General features: G+C 45.8%; 1 protein-coding gene across 1 annotated transcript in view; it reads right to left on the bottom strand.

Annotated features, from left to right (window-relative positions):
• The window catches only part of LOC143956842 (uncharacterized), a 112,644-nt gene that overhangs the window by 38,437 nt on the left and 52,365 nt on the right, over positions 1–21,842 (bottom strand). The window contains exon 2 of the mRNA XM_077467015.1: positions 1,233–3,046. Within this exon, the coding sequence (XP_077323141.1) occupies positions 1,233–3,044 (1,812 nt within the window). The 5' untranslated portion in view covers positions 3,045–3,046. The remainder of the gene's footprint in view (positions 1–1,232; positions 3,047–21,842) is intronic.

Below are 21,842 nucleotides of genomic sequence, written 5' to 3' on the forward strand. Positions count from 1 at the left end.
AGAAGACAGTGCAGAGAGAAGAAGAGAGGAGAAGTACCGGAGAGGGGGGGAGAAGACAGCGCAGAGAGGACACCCGGCAGAGGCAGAAGACAGCGCAGAGAGAAGAAGAGAGGAGAATAAACAGAGAGGGGGAGAAGACAGCGGAGAGAGGAGACCTGGCAGAGACAGAAGACAGAGCAGAGAGGAGAAGAACCGGAGAGGGGGAGAAGACAGCGGAGAGAAGAGACCCGACAGAGGCAGAAGACAGAGCAGAGAGGAGAAGTACCGGAGAGGGGGAGAAGACAGCGCAGAGAGAAGAACCAGAGTAGGGAGAAGAACGGGAGGATGAAGACATCGCCAGAGGGAGAAGGAATCAGAAGAGACGCTGGAGTGGCCTTAATAAATGACTTTAAAAACCTGTGAAGTGTTTTTATTTTTGACACTTTTTTGGGGGTGAATGGGTCGGGGTTCAATGTACCCCATACGCATTCATGTAGGTTGGGGGGGCCAGGATCTGGGGGCCCCCTTGTTAAAGGGGGCTTCCAGATTCCGATAAGCCCCCGGCCCACAGACCCCAACAACCACTCGCCAGGGTTGTCAGGAAGAGGCCCTTGTCCCCATAAACACAGGTCCGGGGGAGAGGGGCACTCGTCGTCTTCCCCATTTCCTGATCTGCCAGGCTGCATGCTCAGATAAGGGTCTGGTATGGATCTAGGGGGGCACGCCATTTTTTTTTGCCATGTGGTGTTTCCCTTAAAATCCATAGCAGACTGAAGGGTTTGGTATCATCTTGGGGGGAACCTCACGCCAGTGTTTTTTATTTCATTTCGGCGAGTTGTTCCCCTTCAGGATCCTCAGCACACAAATCGCACTGCAAGTCGGATCATCATGATCCGACTTCTGGTGCCACTTATATTCAAATCAATGGGCTCCCTTAGAGAACCATTGATTTTGACATCCTGCATGCTTGTTCCTGGTCAGTGACACACTAGGTCAGTGATGGTGAACCTTGGCACTCCAGATGTTTTAGAACTACATTTTCCATGATGCTCAGCTACAATGCAGAGTGCATGGTCATCATGGAGGATGCAGTTCCAAAACATCTGGAGTGCCAAGGTTCACCATCACTGCACTAGGTGGTGAAGAGAGGTTTAGGATGAAAATGGCAAGTTAATGACAAGTAAATCAATCATGTTGTTTTAACTGCTAACTTCTATTGGCTGAGTATTTCACCAATCATATTCTCCACCTTATGATGTCACCAGTCTCTGGGCCGATTTCTCACCCCTGATTCCCCCAGATATCTTTAGACAACCCCACATTACCCATACCCCAGCATGGAGGGGCTCGGTGAAGGTGGTGGTGAAGGTGTGGAGATGTCGGATCGGGTCACACAGATCATAAAAGGAGATCTGTCCGGCCTCATAATCCAGATCTAGCCTGACTCTCTTACTGGAGACACCATTGGGTAATCGGATCTCCTTCCTATCATGTCTCACCGAGTACTGATTGTCCCCCCATCTCTCCAAACTCCAGGACTTCTTATTGTATCCAATCACTGACTGCTCTCCTCTCCTCTCTGTACTGGGGTGACACATCCCGACTATCCAGAACACTGCCCGCCCGACATCCACATCCCAGTAATGTCTCCCCGAGGAGAAACTCTGACTGCTGATCACCTGAGGACCCTGAAACCTCTCTGGTGTTTCTGGGCGATTCTGATGTGATGATGAGAAGGATACCGTTTTCCTATCGTCTGATATATGGAGATAATTACCAGCTGCGCTCATATCCATTAATATGTCTGTAGCCCCCAAAACCCCCCATGTTTGCTGTACAGCCCCAATATTTGGTCCTCCAGCCTGGCGGTCTGAGTGTTGTATGGTGGGGGAGGGTTGGGGAGGTCTCCTGGATGGTTGTATGGTGGGGGAGGGTTGGGGAGGTCTCCTGGATGGTTCAACATTGATGTGACCTTCGCCCTCTGTAGTAAAATGTGGATAGAGATGTGTGCCTGGACATATTTGTACATTTACCTCAGATATGATATCAGTTAGACCTGTGTGTAATGTGTGTGAGATCCCCGCCACATCCAGATCCCCTCCATCATGGAGGAGCTCCTCATGTCTCTCTCTGTCCTCATCATCTCCATCCTCAGTATCACACAAGTCACCTGTGTCTGATTCCTGTAGGACAGTCAGTGGATCCGTCATGTTACACAGCTCCTCAATGTGACGCAACTTCCTGGACAGCTCCTCCTTCTTTTTTTCCAGCTGTTGGATCATATCAGACAGTGATAGAGAGAACTGTCCCGCCTGTCCGGAGATGTCCCTCAGGACTCTCTTCTCCAGGTCTTCCAGACGTCTCCTGAGGTCTCTGAACAGGGCAGTGACTCTCTCGGTTTCAGCGTCTGCTTTTCCTTGTACTTTCCTCCTGTGTTCCTGCAGACTCTGGACTCTTTTCTCCGTCTCCTCTCTCTCTGCCATCAGTTTCTGCAGAACATTCCTCAGTTTCTTCTTCTTCATCTCAGAGGCCTCATCCAGAGTCTCCACCTGGTGTCCCCGATGTTCTCCATCCAGCCTGCAGGACACACAGATACAGGTCTCATCCTCAGTGCAGTAATACTCCAGGATCTTCTTATGGACGGAGCATTTCCTGTTCTCCAGGGAAGTGGTCGGGTCACATAAGACGTGTTCTGGTGACTTGCTGTGGACTTTCAGGTGATTGTCACACAGAGAAGCTTCACACAGCAGACAGGATTTCACAGCAGGTACAGGAGTGTGAATACAGTAAGTACAGAAGACCCCGGACTTCTTCTGATCTAGCTTAGAAGACTGGAAATTCTCTGCTATGTTACGTAGTGTTATGTTCCTCTGAAGGACGGGACGTTTCCTGAATGTTCGTCTACAGTCAGGACAGGAATATCCTCGAGACCTCTCCTGTGTATCCAAAACACGACTAATACAGTCCCGGCAGAAGTTGTGTCCACATTGCAGAGTTACAGGATCTGTATAAATGCTCAGACAGACGGAACATTCCAGCTCCTTCCTCAGATCTGCAGACGCCATCGCTGAAAGTAGAAGAGAGAAATGAAAGTAACCAGTGTGACCCGTTCTGTACACTCCTACACAGGGAGGGGCTGAGACTGAGACTCGTAGTCATAGGAATCCTTATACAGAGGAACAGAGATAATACACAGGAGGATTCCTGACAATAATCTCCCTATCTGGGGGAAATAAAAGACATTTAATAATCTGTACAAACACTGAGTTGATTTACTAAAGGTAAATATACTGTGCACTGCAAGTACAGTTCCTCCAGAGCTTAGTAAATGAGGTAAAACTTAATTTTGCAAAGTACATTCAATCACACGCAGGGAAAATAAAACAGAATTTTCTTTTGCACATGATTGGAGGATAGAAATGAGCAGAGCTTCCTCTCAGATCTAGAGCAAATGCACTAAACCACTTTAGCCCCCCGGACCAATTTGCAGCCAAAGGACCAGGCCCCTTTTTGCGATTCGGCACTACGTCGCTTTAACTGACAATTGCGCGGTCGTGCGACGTGGCTCCAAAACAAAATTGGCGTCCTTTTTTTCCCACAAATAGAGCTTTCTTTTGGTGGTATTTGATCACCCCTGCGGTTTTTATTTTTTGCGCTATAAACAAAAATAGAGCGACAATTTTGAAAAAAAAACACATTATGTTTTACTTTTTGCTATAATAAATATCCCCCAAAAATATATAAAAAAAATATTTTTTTCCTCAGTTTAGGCCGATACGTATTCTTCTACATATTTTTGGTAAAAAAAAAAAAATCACAATTAGCTATTATTGATTAGTTTGTGCAAAAGTTATAGCGTGTACAAAATAGGGGATTGTTTTATAGCATTTTTATTAATATTTTTGTTTTACTAGTAATGGCGGCGATCAGAGATTTTTATTGTGACTGCGACATTATGGCGGACACATCGGACATTTTTGACACATTTTTGGGACCATTGTCATTTATACAGCAATCAGTGCTATTTAAAGTGGTTGTAAACCCTTACAAACCACTTTGACCTACAGGTAAGCCTAGATTAAGGCTTACCTGTAGGTCCAAGCAATATCTCCTAAACCTATATGGTTTAGGAGATATTTGCCCGAAAACGGGCACCACTGTCTACGGCGCATGTGCCGTAGACAGCGGCGCGCAGGTGCACTGAGCGCGACATCCTCAGCGACGGAGCTGCCGCGCGTGTCGGCTCCCGTGCGCATGCGCGGGAGTGACGTCATCGCGGCTTCGCCGAATGACAGCGGCGGAGCTGCGAGACCCCACCAACAAGATGGATGCGGCGGACTACAGGGGACAGCGGCGACTTCGCTGGCTCCTGTGTCAGGTAAGTGACACATAATGGACTACTATGCGATGCGATGCGATGCATAGTAGTCCATTATGCTTTGCCTTTGCAGGGAATGAAAGAGGAAGTAAACTCATCAGGGTTTACTTCCTCTTTAAATGTAGTGTAAATGACACTGGCAGTGAAGGAGTTAACCACTAGGGGGCGGGGAGGGGTTATGTGTGACGTGTGTGTTTTTTTTTTTACTGTTGATGGGCATAGCTTGGCATGTGACGTCACTGATCATCTTTCCCTATAACAGGGAACAGACGATCGGTGACAGCCACACTAGGAAGCACGGGGAGAGCTTTGTTTACACAGAACTCTCCTCGTTCTTCAGCTCTGTGACCCGATCGCGGGACACCAGCGGCGATTGCGTCCGCAGGTCCTGCGGCCATGGTCACGGAGCTCAGCGACCCACGGCTGGACACTTAAAGAGCTACGTACAGGTACGTGATTGTGCCCAGCTGTGCCATTCTGCCGACGTATATCGGCGCGAGACGGTCCTTAAGCGGTTAAAGTGCACTTCGAAATGCACAGTATTTTTGCCTTTAGTAAATCAACCTCCAAGTGTCAGGAATATTTCTTCCTCCTTTGTATTATTATTTGAACATTTAATAAACTGATAAAGTTATCCAGAGGAAATGGGTTTATCTGAAGGAATACAAGAGATCTGGAGATTAGTAGGGGTATTGTGTTACACTATGCGATTTATTGTTATTTCATTTGTGTTACACTATTTGATTTATTATTGTTCTGTATCTTTAAGCTGTCTGCCTCTGTCTAAGCTGAACCCTTTCTTCCACCGTACTTCTCTATATCCCCTCCCCTTTCTTCTCTCTGGTTCATTGTTCAGTATTCCACCATGCTCTAATAATCTTTCCATGTGGCTAACCAAATCAACGTTTTTCTATCTATGAATGTCTTTCAATGGAACATTCAAAAGGCCTCATCGTCTGTCTCCTCGACACTGAGTTTATTCACTGAGTTAAGCTGTCTGGATTGATGCAAGGGATTCAAAATGTCACCAGGTCCTATAACCCTTTGAGGACCATAAGATTACCGTCAATTTTTATTTTTTTGCGTTCGTACACTTCAGTTGCTGTAATTAAGCCATTTCATGAAATAACTGGCAAAAAAGTTAGATCCGTTTGTTGATAAGAACTAATATTTTGACTCAAACTAAAAAAAAAAAAAGTATTTTAAATTCTTCAGATGAAAAAAATCAGATGATACAGGCAATTAAAAACATGGGACAAATACGTCCCTTGGTCCTCAAAGGGATAAGCCCTATATGAAGCTAGAGATAAAGTTTATCGCCTTGTAGTCGAGTCAGAACAGGGTGGCACAGACATGATTTGGGTGTTGTGGGTCAGAAGTCACAAAACATTCCTTCCTGTTCTGAGAAGATGTATTGAAGTACAGGGAGCAGATCCCATCCAGCCCCCTCCTAGGCTGCATGGTGTCATAATATAACACACAGATCCTGCTAGCTTATCATTCAGTCACAAGACCCTGAGCCTGCTGACATACCCAAACGCTCAGTCAAACCAACTTGGAAAGTAATGGAGAATTATGAAGCTTTATGAACGGAATTAACAACTAGCTTAAAATTATTATGGGAAAAAATTCTTACGAAATCTAACACACTGTCTGTTGAACATGAGCTACTGCCATTTGGGGGCACCATTAAACAACTTTCTGCCTCCTAGGAGCTTTATCAGTTTACCAGCAATATGTTCATTAATGTTCTACAAAGTATGACCGCAGAAGATTCACTGGAGGGATTAAAAAGCTTGCATGTTCTTAATCTAGAAAGAGACAGTTTTATCCAGCAAACCAAATTAAAAGGCAGAAGCTAAGATAGAGATGCTACATGACAATGCATCTCACAGATCCAGTTCCACCAGACGTTCTAATGCCACGTACACACGAGCGAATTGTCTAGTGTACTTAGTCCGACAAACAATCCGGCGGATAGTCCGGCGGACTTTCTACCGAACGGACTTGGCCACACACGGACACACAGAAAGTCCGGCGTTTGCTAGCGCGATGACGTACAGCGCGTACGACGGGACTAGAAAAAGGAAGTTCAATAGCCAGTAGCCAATAGCTTCCTTTTTCGTACTTGCTTCTGAGCATGCGTCATTCTTAGTCCGCCGGACTAGCATACTCACGATCGTATTGTCCGCTGAAACCCAAGTCCGGCAGAAAGATTGGAGTGCAAAACTACTTTCTAAGTCCGCCGGACTTTACGCTGGAAAAGTCCGCTGAAGCCCACACATGATCGAATTGTCCGCTGAAATGCGTTTCGGCGGACTAAGTACGACGGACAATGAGCTCATGTGTACGCGGCATTAGAAGTCCTCTAAATGCGGCAGGTCGAGATACTCAACACCCAGAGAGTGACTTATTAGTGCTCACACTGAAGCAGAACCCAGCAAGGTGCAGGTCGCATACGCAGAAAAAGACAGCACATCAAAGAGCAGATATGGAAACTGAGACAGCATGTCAAAGAGCAGCAATAGAAATCTTAAATGAACAGTGTAAACATGAGGCAGCTATGGCAAAGCTAAGGGTCCTAGAACAAGCTATCAGTGCAGATGAAGGTGCAAGTGTGAAAGACAGCATCAACCTAAAACATAGCAGACATGGAAGATACCCTCAATCGCACTAAAGACTATGTCCTAAGCCATTGCAGTGTACACTCCATCATGCTCTTGACAACATAAAGTCTTCTTCACAGCATCAAGTTAAAGATCTTCCAGAAAATTCTTGCATGAAAAATCACTCCATTACCTTTCCTGCATGCCCACCTAACCTTCCTCCATATGTTACAGAGCATCAGAGCAAGCTGCAAGCATGTCATCAATCTCCTGTCATCAGTACAGCCTTAAATCAATGTACCATTGCAACACCTGACTTCAAGCAAGCAACTCACCTGAATGCATCTGCTGCACCATATTTCCCTGTGTCCTTTAACAGCAATCAGCACCATTCATCCTACAATATCTAACATAAAGGCAGAAACAACTGAAACAGCAGAGTTTGTACAGTACATACATCACAGAGAGCTCACAAAGACTGGTCTCACAAGTTTTGATGACCAACCTGAGAACTACAGAAGTTGGAAATGTGCCTTCAGAACTGCAATCAGTGATCTTGGCATTACAGCAGCTGAAGAATCGGATCTGCTGATCAGATGGCTTGGTCCTCTATCTGCTACACGTATTGACCCATTAAGATCAGTTTTCGTGGACAATCCTTCAGCAGGCCTCAGAACTATGGATGGGCAAACGGTTTGGCCTGAGCATAAGTTTGGGCCGAACTTTCGCTGTTCGGACGTTCAGCGAACCGACCACAATGCATTGTGGCGCTGAACTGTGCATTGCAAGCCCTGATTGGCTGAAGCAGTGAAAGATTCAGCCAATCAGGGCACGGAGCACTGTCAGAGTCATGAGTGGACACGGTTATCATGACTTTATCCAATCATGGCTCATTTTCGCTCTACAGTATAAAAGTATTCTTTCAATGGCAGCCATTTTCAGTGCCATTTCGGTGTGGAGAGAGATAAAACAGGGCTCTGTTCAGTGCTATTAGTTAGTGTGCTATACTGTGCTATTTTGCTTCAATTGTCAGTGTAGAATATTAGTTTAGTGTCAGTCTAGGGATAGTGTGAGTGTAGTGAGGAGGACCATCATTCAGCTTTGCATAGTGTGCAGCTAGAGTAGGGACAGCTCAGATAGTTTCCCTGTAGTGTAGTGAGACTGTGTCAGTAATCTTGACATTTGTGTATAGCTTCAGTAGGGACCGTTCAGATAGCGTCAGTGTAGTGATTGTTAACCACTTTCAGACCGGACCATTTTGCTGGTCAAAGACCAGACCACTTTTTGCGATTCGGCACTGCATCGCTTTAACTGACAATTGCGCGGTCGTGCGACGTGGCTCCCAAACAAAATTGACGTCCTTTTTTTCCCACAAATAGAGATTTCTTTTGGTGGTATTTGATCACCTCTGCGGTTTTTATTTTTTGCACTATAAACAAAAATAGAGCGACAATTTTGAAAAAAACGCATTATTTTTTACTTTTTGTTATAATAAATATCCCCCAAAAATATATATATAAAAAAAAATTTTCCCTCAGTTTAGGCCGATACGTATTCTTCTACATATTTTTGGTAAAAAAAAATCGCAATAAGCGATTATTGATTGGTTTGCGCAAAAGTTATAGCGTTTACAAAATAGGAATAGTTTTATAGCATTTTTATTAATAATTTTTTGTTATTTTTTTTTTACTAGTAATGGGGGCGATCTGCGATTTTTATTGTGACTGCGACATTGTTGGGGACCCATCGGACATTTTTGACACATTTTTGGGACCATTGTCATTTATACAGTAATCAGTGCTATATAAATGCAGTGATTCCTGTGTAAATGACACTGGCAGTGAAAGGGTTAACCAGTGGGTGGCAGTGTAGGGGTTAAGTGTTCCTAGGGGTGTGTTACTAACTGTGGGGGGGTTGGGCTTTCATTTAGTGTACACTGATCTCTGCTCCAATCACCTGGAGCAGAGATCAGCGTCACTAGTTGCTAGGCAGAATGGAAAAATGTTGTTTACACAGCATTTCCTCCATTCGGCCGCTCCGTGAGACGATTGCGGGTATGCCCGCGGCGATCGAGTCCGCGGGTCCCGCGACCGGACTCACGGGGGTCCCGACCAGCGCGGGAGCGCACCACCGGCGGCGCGCTCCCGATGGCAGGGCGGCAAATTTAAAGGGACGTAAATGTACGCCCATTTGCCTGCCCGTGCCATTCTGTCGACGTACATCAGCGTGCGCTGGTCGGCAAGTGGTTAAACACCATCTATTTGATTGTGTTACTGACAGTTTAACACCATTTACTTATGTGTGCGTTACTGCCAGTTTAACGCTATATAATTCTGTGCGCGTTACTGCCAGTTTAACGCCATATCGTTCTGTGTGCGTTACTGCCAATTTAACACCATATAGTTCTGTGCGTCACTGTATGTTTGGCGCATTATATTATAGTGTATCCATGGAGTGTGTCTGTGTAGTGTGAGTACTCAAATTAAAGTGCACCAAACACCTCTTTACATGATTAAAGCGCATCTATGTACAGATTTCAACTTCTTCTGTACATTTGCTTATAAGCACAGCCCCCTCCCTCCCAATAATGTCTGGAAAAGTCAGACGCTCCCTTGGTACTGTAAGGGGACTAGCAACAAATGTGTCCACAGGCAAAGGTGGACGTGGTGGTCAGTCCTCAGGCAGGGCATCATTTCCTCTGTTTAGTGAGTTTGCCCGTGCTATCCAGCCACAGCATGCAGAGGAGGTGGTGGACTGGTTTACTAAACCATCCTCATCCTCCTCATCCTTTGTCACGCAAGCAGAGACAACTGTGCAGTCCCCTGCAGTTTCCAAATTGGATAAACCTGCCTCCTTGTCCACATCTATTCCTGCCATAGCCCCAGCATCAGCCTTTGGGGAGACAGCTGAGTTATTTGACCACAGCATCAGCCACTTGCTCCTTGATGATGTCCAACCATTACTGGATTCAGATGCTGGTTCTGAGGTTGAGGATGACAGGAACATGAGCCTAGAGAGGGAGGAACACTGGTAGACAATTTGGTATTCATGTTCCCCAAGCCACAGCGTATTGCCAAGTTGTCTCCAGTTGTAATGATGAAGATGGAGGAGATGGAGATGATGAGGATGATGAGGTCACTGATGCGACTTGGGTGCCAGATAGAGCAGATGAGGAAACTGAAGGTGAGGCGGCACAACCCCAAGGAGGCCGACATAAAGAAAGTAGAGAGCAGACACCATATTCCATCACATTCTGCAGCTGTTATCTCCCAGCCCACTCCCCAAAACTCAGCTGTCTGGGCCTTTTTCAGCACATCTGCAGCAGATTACACTGTTGCTATCTGCAAACTGTGTCTCAGGCACATCAAACATGGCAAAAACACCAACCATTTGGGTACCACATGCTTAACAAGGCATTTAATGTCCAACCACTCAGCCCGTTGCCAAGACCACCTAAAATCCACACAAAAGGGGCACAAATCTGTCCCTCCTACTCCTCCTTACCCACTTCAGTCTGCCCCTGTGATACCGAGTCATTATGTCTCAGCAGCCTCCACTGACAGCGATGATGGTATAGCACAGGGTGTCCCAGGTCCTAGCAGCACATCTGCCAGCAGCACACCACCAGCTGTAGACTGTAGCTGGCAAATTTCTCTGCCCCATCTGCTGCTGCTGAAAAAAAATACAGTCCCTGCCACCCATATGCCCAGCATCTAAATGCAAGCTTGTCAAAGCTGTTGGCTCTCCGACTTCTGCCTTTCAACCTGGTGGATTCTGCCCCCTTCCGTGAATTCGCACAATGTGCTGTACCACAATGGCACGCTCCCAGTCACTACTACTTTTCACGTAAAGGCTGTTCCATCTCTCTACCATCACGTGGAAGGGAATGTTCTGGCATCGTTGGGCAAGGCAGTCAGCCATAAAATCCACCTTACTGACGACACATGGTTCAGCAAGCATGGGCAGGGACGATAGTTCACAGCACACTGGGTAACGCTGCTTGCAACTCAAAAGGATACAGGGCTTGGTGCTGCAGCTTGTTGTGCCCCCACGTCTCTATACAGCTAGTGGCGATGATGCCAGACCTGTGAGCTCTACCTCCTCCTCCACCACCTCCATGCCCTCCTCTGCAGAATTGTATAACATTGAACATCCGATACCCCCTAAGCGTTCAAAGGGCTATTCCCAGAGTCAGACTAAAAGGTGCCATGCAGTGCTTCAGCTGGTGTGTTTAGGGGACAGGAACCACACCGGAGCAGAGATTCTTGCAGCTCTGCAAGGACAGGCCCAGAGGTGGTTCACACCACGCCAGCTGGAGCAAGGAATGGTGGTGTCCAATAATGGCTCAAACCTCCTGTCCGCCCTAAGACAGGGAAAGTTGACATGTGCCATACCTGGCACATGTCCTCAATTTGGTGGTGCAGCGTTTCCCTAGTACGTACCCAGGGTTACAAGATGTATTAAAGACGGCCAGAAGAGTCTGTAGCCATTTCAAGCGGTCATACACAGCCAGTGCTCAGTTGGCTGAAATTCAGTGGGAATTCCACCTGCCCGTAAACTGCCTGATTTGTGACATGCCCATCAGGTGGAACTCAACTTTGGGAATGCTGCAGCAGTTATACATGCAGCAGAGGGCCATCAGTGAATACCTGTGCCAGTATGGCACAGCAGCAGGAGGAAGAGGACTTCCTTTCCTCTCAAGGCCCACTTTATCCAGACACCATCATTCCTATGTCACAGAACACACAGGAGGAGAGAGGGGAGGAGGATGAGGAGGAGGATTCTGGCACTTTCATAGGCTTCAAAGAAGAGGAAGACATGCATCAATCTGTAAGCAATGGATTTCCAACCTCAGGACCCTTGGGAGGAGTACATGGCTGGGAGGAGGAAGTTCCAGATGCTGTCATCCTGAGTGGCCCAGAGGACTCTTCTCAAGCCTCTGCAAATTTGAGGCGCATGGACAACCTCATGCTTCAAAGCCTGCGAAAGGACCCAAGAATACATGGCATAAAGGAGAAGGATTATTACTGGTTGGCAACCCTCCTTGACCACCGTTATAAGGGTAAGGTCTCAGAACTCATCCCGTCCCCACAGAGAGTGCAGAAGATAAAATCTCTTGAGGACACGTTAAAGAGCTTTTTGTTAAACGTTTTTTTCTGACTCCAGTAGGTTACAGTGTGGTGGAAAACGTTGCTTTGAGTCTTCTGTTGGTCAAGAGAGGAGCGTTGGAGAAGGTGTCCGCCTAAGTGAGGCATTTCAGAATTGTTTTAGTCCTAGCCCCCCAGGGCTGTCAGCTTACATCCCATTGGCAGAGTCTGCAGCACATGGTGGACGATTATCTGGGGGCCAAAACATAGATGGAGAGCTTTCCAGCTGATGATCCACTGACTTACTGGGTCATGAGTATAGACCACTGGCCAGAACTTGCCCAGTATGCTTTTGAGTTGTTGGGCTGCCCTGCATCCAGCATGCTTTCAGATTGGGCATTTAGTGCTGCAGGAGGTTTCGATACTGATCATAAAACACGTCTGTCCACAGGCTCCGTGGACCGTTTGACTTTTATAAAAATGAATCAGTCCTGGATTACCATCTATGAAGCCCCTGATGACGAATGTCACTGATTAAGTCTTTTTGGGATGTGGATTCTCTGCAGGACTTCGAGGCTGCCTAGCTTTGAGGGTGTTAAATCATTTCATCTGGAAGAATGTGTTTGGTATAGGTTTCATGGGCACAATTAACACCCACATATCAATTTTTCAGCACCTGTTTAACAATTTTTTATAGCAAGGCCAATTCTCGCTTTCATCAAGATTACCTCTATAGGGTTACTGTGGGAAGGCGCCACCAACACCCAAAAAACTTTTTTTACGCACCCATTACTTCTATCCAAAGTCAAAGTGACACCAGAATATATCCAAAAAATCTCTAATCTTGTTCCCAGTGCACTACATTGTGGCCTCATCATACACACTGACAAAATAAAGGCCTCTTGCAAGGAAAATTACATTTTTTGGGGCTTTATAAATGCAATTATTGCTGCAGCAGATTCTAGACATGGTACAGATAGGCCACTTTACAGTTAGACTAAGGAGACCCCCCCAGGCACAATATTGGATGGATTTTTTCATTTTTATGCTTTCCCTTTTTTCACTAACTTTTTTTATTGATACATGTCCCCCAGGGCAGGACCCGGACTCCTATAACCATTGTATGCCTAATTTCTTGCATATAAGGCATATACTATGCCTTCAAAATGGGCACTTTTGATTTTTGACATTCAGGTCCCATTGACTTTATTGGGGTTTGTTATTGGGTTCCGAACTTTGCAGTGTTTGAAAGTTCTGGTGTGAACCAAACAGGGGTCCGTTCGGTCCATCCCTACTCAGAACTACATGGGATCGATTAGAGCAGGGGTCTTCAAACTACGGCCCTCCAGTTGTTCAGGAACTACAATTCCCATCATGCCTAGTCATGTCTGTGAATGTCAGAGTTTTACAATGCCTCATGGGACATGCAGTTCTGCAACAGCTGGAGGGCCGTAGTTTGAGGATCCCTGGATTAGAGCAAAGTTATGGCAGTCCAGAATCTATAGAAAATGCTTTGCTCATGCGTCTGGAAACTTTCCCAAAGATATCTGGTAAGGACAACAAGGAGTTCCAGAGACTGAATGACCTTCTCCTTGAGCTTCAGCTAGCCAAGGCAGACCCAAAACTACCTGGACTCAGTTACCTTGACACTGCCAGAGGGATAAACCCAATTGTCTCCAAGCCCCCGTATGGTTTGTAAGAGAAATGGTCTGCACTAGGGTCATCCATACAAAACAGAGAACAAGGTTTCTTTCCCTGCATTCTCTTTCTTCTGCAAATTCTTAGTTACATAGTTAGTAAGGTTGAATAAAGACACCAGCCCATCCAGTTCAACCTGAGTGAGTGTCTACAATTGTCCCTATCTTTGTACATTGCACACTCACATTGGTCCCTACCCTCAAAGAGCCCATGATCCAAGGTCCCCATTCATATACTAGGGTCAATTTTGGACAGAAGCCAATTAGCCTACCTGCATGTCTTTGGAATGTGGGAGGAAACTCGAGTACCCGGAGGAAACCCACGCAGGTACAGGGAGAACATGCAAACTCCAGGCAGGTAGTGTCCTGGTTGGGATTTGAACCAGTGACCCTTCTTACTGCTAGGTGAGAGTGCTAACCACTACACCACTGTGCCACCCACACAGTGGTGTAGTGATGGTGTCATCAGGAACATTGCAGAGACCAAGAACGATCCAAGTTTTTCCTTTGGTGAGTTCAGTCTCTTCTCACCCTTTTCTAAGAGTACCAGTCTTCAGGGCAACTATAGGAACCGTAGAGGCCCAGCATCCATGAAAAAGACTGACATCCTTCCCACTCCCACCACAATTGTGGCCACAGAGTAGGAAGATTGAAAACCCTAACCAAGAGTGACCCATTCACAAGAAGCCACACCCCTCAAAAAATGTATCGGCTTTAGGAATAGGTCTCTTAAAGATCATAAGGAGCTCTTATGCCGCATACACACGATTGGAATTCCGTCCAGAAAAAGACCGATGAGAGCTTTTCATCTGAAAATGTGACCGTGTGTACGCTCCATCGGAATTTAGCTGTCCGAATTTCCGCCAGCCAAAAATTAATAGCATGTTCTCAATTTTCCCATCGGAAAAACTTTCTATCGGTAATTTCGATCGTGTGTATGCAATTCTGACACGCCAAAAATCATGCATGCTCAGATTCAACAGACAGAAGCTATTGGCTACTGGCTATTGAACTTCCTTTTTTCTAGTCACGTCGTACGTGTTGTACGTCACCGCGTTATAAATGATTGGAATTTGATGTGACCGTGTGTAGGCAAGACAGCTTGAGCCGAATTCCGTCAGAATTCCGTCGGGAAAACCATCATAGTTTCATAGTTAGTAAGGTTGAATACAGACACCAGTCCATCCAGTTCAACCTGAGTGAGTGTCTACAATTGTCCCTATCCCTGTACATTGCACACTCAAATCAGTCCCTACCCTCAAGGAGCCCACAATCCAAGGTCCCCATTCATATACTAGGGCCAATTTTGGACAGAAGCCAATTAACCTACCTGCATGTCTTTGGATTGTGGGAGGAAACCGGAGTACCCGGAGGAAACCCACGCAGGCACAGGGAGAACATGCAAATTCCAGGCAGGTAGTGTCGTGGTTGGGATTTGAACCAGTGACCTCTCTTACTGCTAGGTGAGAGTGCTAACCACTACACCACTGTGCTGCCATCAGAGCTTTTCCGACGAGAATTCCGATCGCGTGTACGCGACATTAAAGACATTTGGGGTATGTTTCAGTTGTTGCCCTTCTACAGAACATTTTGCTAAGGACTGCAATTTGCCCATCAAGTGCATAGAGTGTGGCTCTGAAGAACATGTGCAAGCCCTCCATCTGCTTGAGCCCAGCTCTGCGCAACCTTCCAACTCTCCCCCCCTGGTCAACACATGGCAGGGAGAACACAGACCAAGTGCCTAATTCTACTATAATTTCTTCATCCTGCACTGAAGTTTGTGGAGAAGACCGCTGTGATAAGTCCTGTGAAAAAATATGCTTGGTGAACATATACCACAAGGATCAACCAGAAAAGACTCTAAAGGCGTATGCTATCTTAGATGATCAGAGCAATAGGTCACTTGCAAAATCAGAGCTGTTTGATCTATTAAATAAAAGGCGAAGATTTCAGACGGGGAGTATTGTTACACTATGTGATTTATTGTTATTTCATCTGTGTTACATTATTGGGTTTATTATTGCTCTGCATTTTTAAGCCATCTGCCTCTGTCTAAGCTGAACCCTCTCTCCCACCATACTTCTCTATATCCCTTCCCCTTTCTTCTCTCTGGTTCATTGCTCAGTATTCCACCGTGCTGTAATTGGGGATGGGCCGAATGGACCCCTGTTCGGTTTACACCAGAACTTTCGAACACCGCAAAACTTCGGACCCGAATAACGAACCCCATTAAAGTCAATGGAACCCAAACATCAAAAATCAAAAGTGCCCATTTTGAAGGCTTATATGCAAGTAATTGGGCATACAATGGTTATAGGGGACTGGGTCCTGCCCTGGGGGACATGTATCAATAAAAAAAAAAAAGTTTGTGAAAAACATAATTTTTATATGAGCAGTGATTTTTTGATTTGACAGCTGGGGATCCAGTGTGTATGATGAGGCCACAATGTAGTTCACTGGGAGCAAGATTAGAGATTTTTTGGATACATTCTGGTGTCACTTTGACTTTGGATAGAAGTAACGGGTGCGTAAAAATTGGTCTTTGGGTGTTGGTGGCACCTTCCTACCATAACCCTATAGACGTACTCTTGATGAAAGCAAGAATTGGCCTTGCTGTAAAAAATTGCATTGATATACACCTGTCAAACAGGTGCAGAAAAATTGGTCTTTGGGTGTTAATTGTGCCCATGAAACCTATACCAAAAACATTCTTCCAAATGAAATGATTGAACACCCTCAAAGCTAGGTAGCCTCCATCACTCCTCCACGCTATACACTCGGGTAGACCTGATCACTTATGGAAAGAAACTTTAATTTGCCCTTCACATATAGTTTTCCATGAAAGGCAAGCCAAGCCTGGTCCCTAAACTTCATTGGGATGCTCTCCAAATGAATCAATCTCAAACCCACCCCCAAAACCAGGCTTGGGCAATCCCTTAAGGCCATTGGCTCGCAAAAAGCAGAGCTCATGATCCGCTTCTCAAGAAGTTTCCTTGGAAGAGATCTGACTTCTCCTGCTGTTACTTGCCACTGCCAAAGCATTTTCAAACATGGGGCAACATAAGCCGAGAGCTTATCATGCTTGACCCTCAGGCTTTTCAATGGCCCACCATTTTCCCAGTCTCACAGAAAGGGCCTAAACCAGGACTGTAAAATACCAACGCACCGAGACGGTCTTTCTGCCAACATGTTACCAAGATTGTACTTCACAAACATAAGAGAGAAAAAGACTACAGGGTTGACCATCCCTAGAACACCCTCCTGCCTAGGATGGTAAGTCACATTCCTTTTGACAAGGTTTATTTTGTTCCCCCATAACAGCTGGAAGAAACAACCCTGGTAGAGAGAGAAACTGGCAAAACGCAAACAAAATTGACATACAGAAAAATCGGAATCAGGTAAGTCTTAAACAACCTTTTCCCTCAAGGAAAGCTGCCAACCTTTCCAGCCTGCCATCTTGGCATCAGCATGTTAACCCAATTTGCATGACAATGGTCACATGGGCCAAATTCAATGCCTAGAATTTTTTTGTTGGGGCTCCGGGAAGTCATCCAGGAGAACAAAGCTCTCACCTTCCAAACCCATCCAGAAAGCTTCTCACTTGTCCTGGTTGACCTTTGAACCTGATGCCTCTGTATACTGCCTTATCACTGAGACCACCCCCTGCACCTCCCCAGTCCCAGAGACAAAAACAGAAACATCATCAGCATAGGCCACAACCTTCAAAGGAGGCTCACTAGCAATGCCCAAAAGGTACCCTACACAATGGTCCACTCTCTAGCCTTCTAATGAAGGGATCAATTGCAAACACATATAGCAGAGGACTCAATTGACATCCCTGACGCACACCCAAGCCGACCACAAAGGGCTGCCTGACCCAACCATTAACCAGAGGAAAGCTTTCAGCCCCTTTGTACAAAATCTTGAGCCAATCAATGAAACCCCCCTCCAGTTCATATTTGCCAAGAAGGAGCCATAAGTACTCATGATTAACCCAATCAAAGGCCTTAGCCTGATCTAATGTGAGCAAAAATTTACCCCAACCAGCAGTTCTACAAAGCTCCAAGGCCTCCCAGACAGCTAACACTGCTGAGAAAGTGCTTCTACCCTGGACTGAGCAGTGCTGGTGGTGGGATAATAAACTGCCTGCCGCTGGTGATAATTGCCAGAAAGATACTGGCAAAGATTTTCTGTCGACATTAGGAAGACTAATGGGGCACCAATTCCCAGTCATCGAAGGATCTTTACCCTTTGACAGAAGGATCACTGCAGATTGCCTCATGGAGGGAGGGAGAGAACCCTCCTGCAAACAGCCATTAAAAACCTCTGCAAGGTAGAGAGCCATGTCGTCTTAAAACATTTATAAAATTTGGCTGTCAAACCATCTGGTCCTGGCGTTTTCTTGATGGCTAGTTTATCAATAGCCTGGATTACCTCATCTGCAATGATTTCATCTGTCAAATTCATCAAAGGAACATTACTTTCCAGACCTGGCGTAGAGTCCAAAAAACCCAACATCCTTGTCCGATCAACATTCCTTCCTCCCAGGAGATCAGCAAATTATGACCTGTCAACCTCCAGGATCCCTGAACTAGACTTCGTCAGAGAGCCCGTACTGTCCTTCAGGCCATTGACCATCTTAACTGCTATGCTCTGTTTACAGTTCTGGTAAGGGTCAGGCGAATTATATTTCCTGAAATCCCTCTCCTGAACCAAAGAGGTGTGCCGGTCATATTGATGTCTCCTAAGGAGGAGCTTCACCTCAGAGATTGCCCCAGAATCTCCTCCATTCAAACCAAGGCAGTCAAGTTTCCTCCGCAAATGCTGGTAGGTAATATACTTATTTTGCTTTCTTCCTATGGCCTTTAAAAGCCCAACAGTCTGCTGTTTTACAAGCTCCCACCATTCTGACTTACTGTTGCAAAAGTCTAGGATCGTTACCTATGCTTGAAAAAATCCTCAAAGGATTGTCTTAATCTCTCGTCTTCCAGGAGAGCCAAATTCAATCTCCAGATACCCCTCCCCCTAGGTGGCATATCTGAGCCATTTAGAGTCACATATAGAATACAGTGATCGTAAAACTCCACTGCCCGACACACAGGTGCTGAAAAAGCCTCCCTTTAAAAAACAAAACAAAAAAACTATCTATCCTACTCTGACTACTACCTCGCTGAAAAGTGAACCACGTACTGTCTGGGCAGCGCTTAATGTGTGCATATACCAGACCTGCTTCCCTAACTATCTCATTGAGAAAAAGGCTTTCATAGCCCAGCTTATTTCTGAAATCTCTCCTGTCTTTAGACCTAGTAATGCTGTTGAAATCACCTCCAAATATAACCTGCTGGGCCTTAAAAAGAAAAGGCTTAATTTTTGTAAAAAAGGCGTTTGCTGTCCCATTTCCTCTGGGGACCATAGATGTTAATCAGGTGCAGGTCCTGCCCCTTCGCAGAGATGTCCAAGACCATGCATCTCCCAATCTCTACCTCAAATACCTGCCGACGCGTTACCATACCATAAAGAAGGACCGCAACCCCGCTGTAAGACTTGGCCGAAAGAGATCAAAATGAGGGACCACATCTCCACTCCTTCTTTGCCAGATGTATATCAGCCAGACTACTCAGATGCGTCTCTTGCAAAAACAAAATGTCAGCATCTACCTCGCTGAGCAAAAATAAGGCCATATGATGAGCACTTACTGATCTTAAGCTGGCAACATTAATGGTTGCCACTTTTAACGAAGTGGGAACTGCCATTCGGGCAATTGAGGCAGCTGTTTCTTATGCACACACGTACACACGAGCGGACTGTATGGCGTACTTAGTCCGTCATACAATCCGACGGACAGTCCGTCATACTTTCGACTGAACGGACTTGACCACACACGGATGCACAAACAGTCCGACGAAAGCTTGCGCAATGATGTATACAGCACGTACGACGGGACTAGAAATAGGAAGTCCAATACACAGCAAAGCACCCTTCCGCCGTGTAAATCCTTTCTGGGCATGTGCCATTCTTAGTCCGTCGAACTAGCCTACTGACGAGCGGATTGTCCGCTGAAACCAAAGTACGGCGGACAGAATTTCGAAAAATCCGAAATACTTAGTACGCCAGACTGCACCCTAAAAAAGTCAGCTGAAGCCCACACACGAGCGGACTGTCCGCTGAAATGTGTTTTGACGGACTAAGTACGCCATACAGTCCGCCCGTGTGTACGCGGCATTAGCCTGACTACTCTCTCTCCCTGGAGAACCAGAACGCTTCATTGCACGCAGGGACTCATCATCCATAGAGGATGCCGTACTCAACAAGTTCCATTCATTGTCATAATCTGACAGGAACTTATTTGCCAAATGCAAAACTTTAGGACTTAAGGTAACTGAACCTCTTTTTTTCTTTCTTTTGTCCCTCCTCCTTTTATCCTCCAACCACTCCATATCATCCTTGGACAAACCGGAATCAACAGCTTCCCCATTCCTACCCTCCCCCCCACTCTCACTTCCCTTATCAACCACTAGGCCAGCCTCTTCACCATTTTCCCCACCCCACAATCCTCAATAGAAACCCTGCAGCATCGGGGGAGGGGGACTGGCACCGCACTTGACGCATCTGCCTCAGCCCCTCTTGCTGCCTCTGCAGTTTTGGAAGACATACACACAGACACACAGAAGGATTGGACACATTCTCAGCAACTGATACCTTACATACAGACTGGAAAGACACTGACACACTAGGCAAACACACAGACTGGGGAACCACAGACTTGAAAGACACAGGCATACTGGGGCACCACAGACTGGGAAGACACTCACACATTAGGTCAGTGATGGAGAACCTTGGCACCCCAGATGTTTTGGAACTACATTTCCCATGATGCTCAGCTACACTGCAGAGTGCATGAGCATCATGGGAAATGTAGTTCCAAAACATCTGGGGTGCCAAGGTTCGCCATCACTGCACTAGGTAAATGCACAGACTGGGGCACCACAGACTGGGAAGACATGGACATATTGGGTATTGGCACAGACTCAGAAAGAATCACAGACACCCCAGCTGCTGAACTCTGAGCATCCTCCATGTCCAGGCGAAAGAACTCTCTCATGAGCTCAGGCTTGATGTGCATTGCCTCAGGACACTGGCTATAAGGATGTCCCACCACATTGCACCTTATAATGCACCTTATAATGTTACAATGCTTTGCCAAATACCCCACACCCTGACACAGAGAGCACTTTATCACTGGACAATAGGGGTCAAAATGCCCTTTAGAAAAAAACAACAAATTACCGGCGCAAAAGGTTCCAACAAATGATATGTTAGTTTGCTGCAATCAGGTACAAATGTCACTATATGAGTAGGCAAATTTAATGTAAAATGTGCATTTAAATAGGAGGAATTTAGTAACACTGGAGTGATCACTCACTTAGGACATTCATGTGGCACTGAAATTTATATATTGGATACATATTTTTCATGTTTGGATTTTCTATCTACATTGTTTATATTAATTGCACTTTATATAGGGGGATGAGAGTAAAGTGAGGAATTTAATTGAGGCACGGAACTTTATGTGGTTTTATACAAAATATTGTGGAAGTGATATATGACACTAAATAGTTGTGGTGGTAGTTAAAATGCCCTTTATCCCCACACTTGTTACATAGCGTTGGCTGGCCCGGGTAGAAGATGGTCAGCCTGTTCCTCCCCAGAAAAGCTGAGGATGGCACATGCCAGACATGTTAATTTTAACTGCACAGACCATCCCCTGTCCATATTCCCAGATCATACAAAATCTTCTTTAGGGGGATCAGGACGTCTCCATACCTCCTCAACCATACAGATAAATCTCCTTGTGGAATTGTCCCCATTTTAATGAATGGCTGGCATGATACAAGCTTGGGGATGAGCCATTTCCTGTCCAGCAGGCCCCTACACACATGCTCATATTTCTCTGAAAATATGTCCAAAGACTCCGGATGGATAAAGGACAAATCATACTCATGGGAACTGGTTGGACTGATCAGGGCAAAGATATCTGTGGGCCTAAACCTCATCTGCAAAATCATATCCACCACTGCCCTCCTATGCGGAGGAA

Source organism: Lithobates pipiens, unplaced genomic scaffold (genome assembly GCF_037356315.1).
Source record: "Lithobates pipiens isolate NorthernLeopardFrog02 unplaced genomic scaffold, aLitPip1_a1.2 Scaffold_44, whole genome shotgun sequence".
NCBI lineage: Eukaryota > Metazoa > Chordata > Amphibia > Anura > Ranidae > Lithobates > Lithobates pipiens.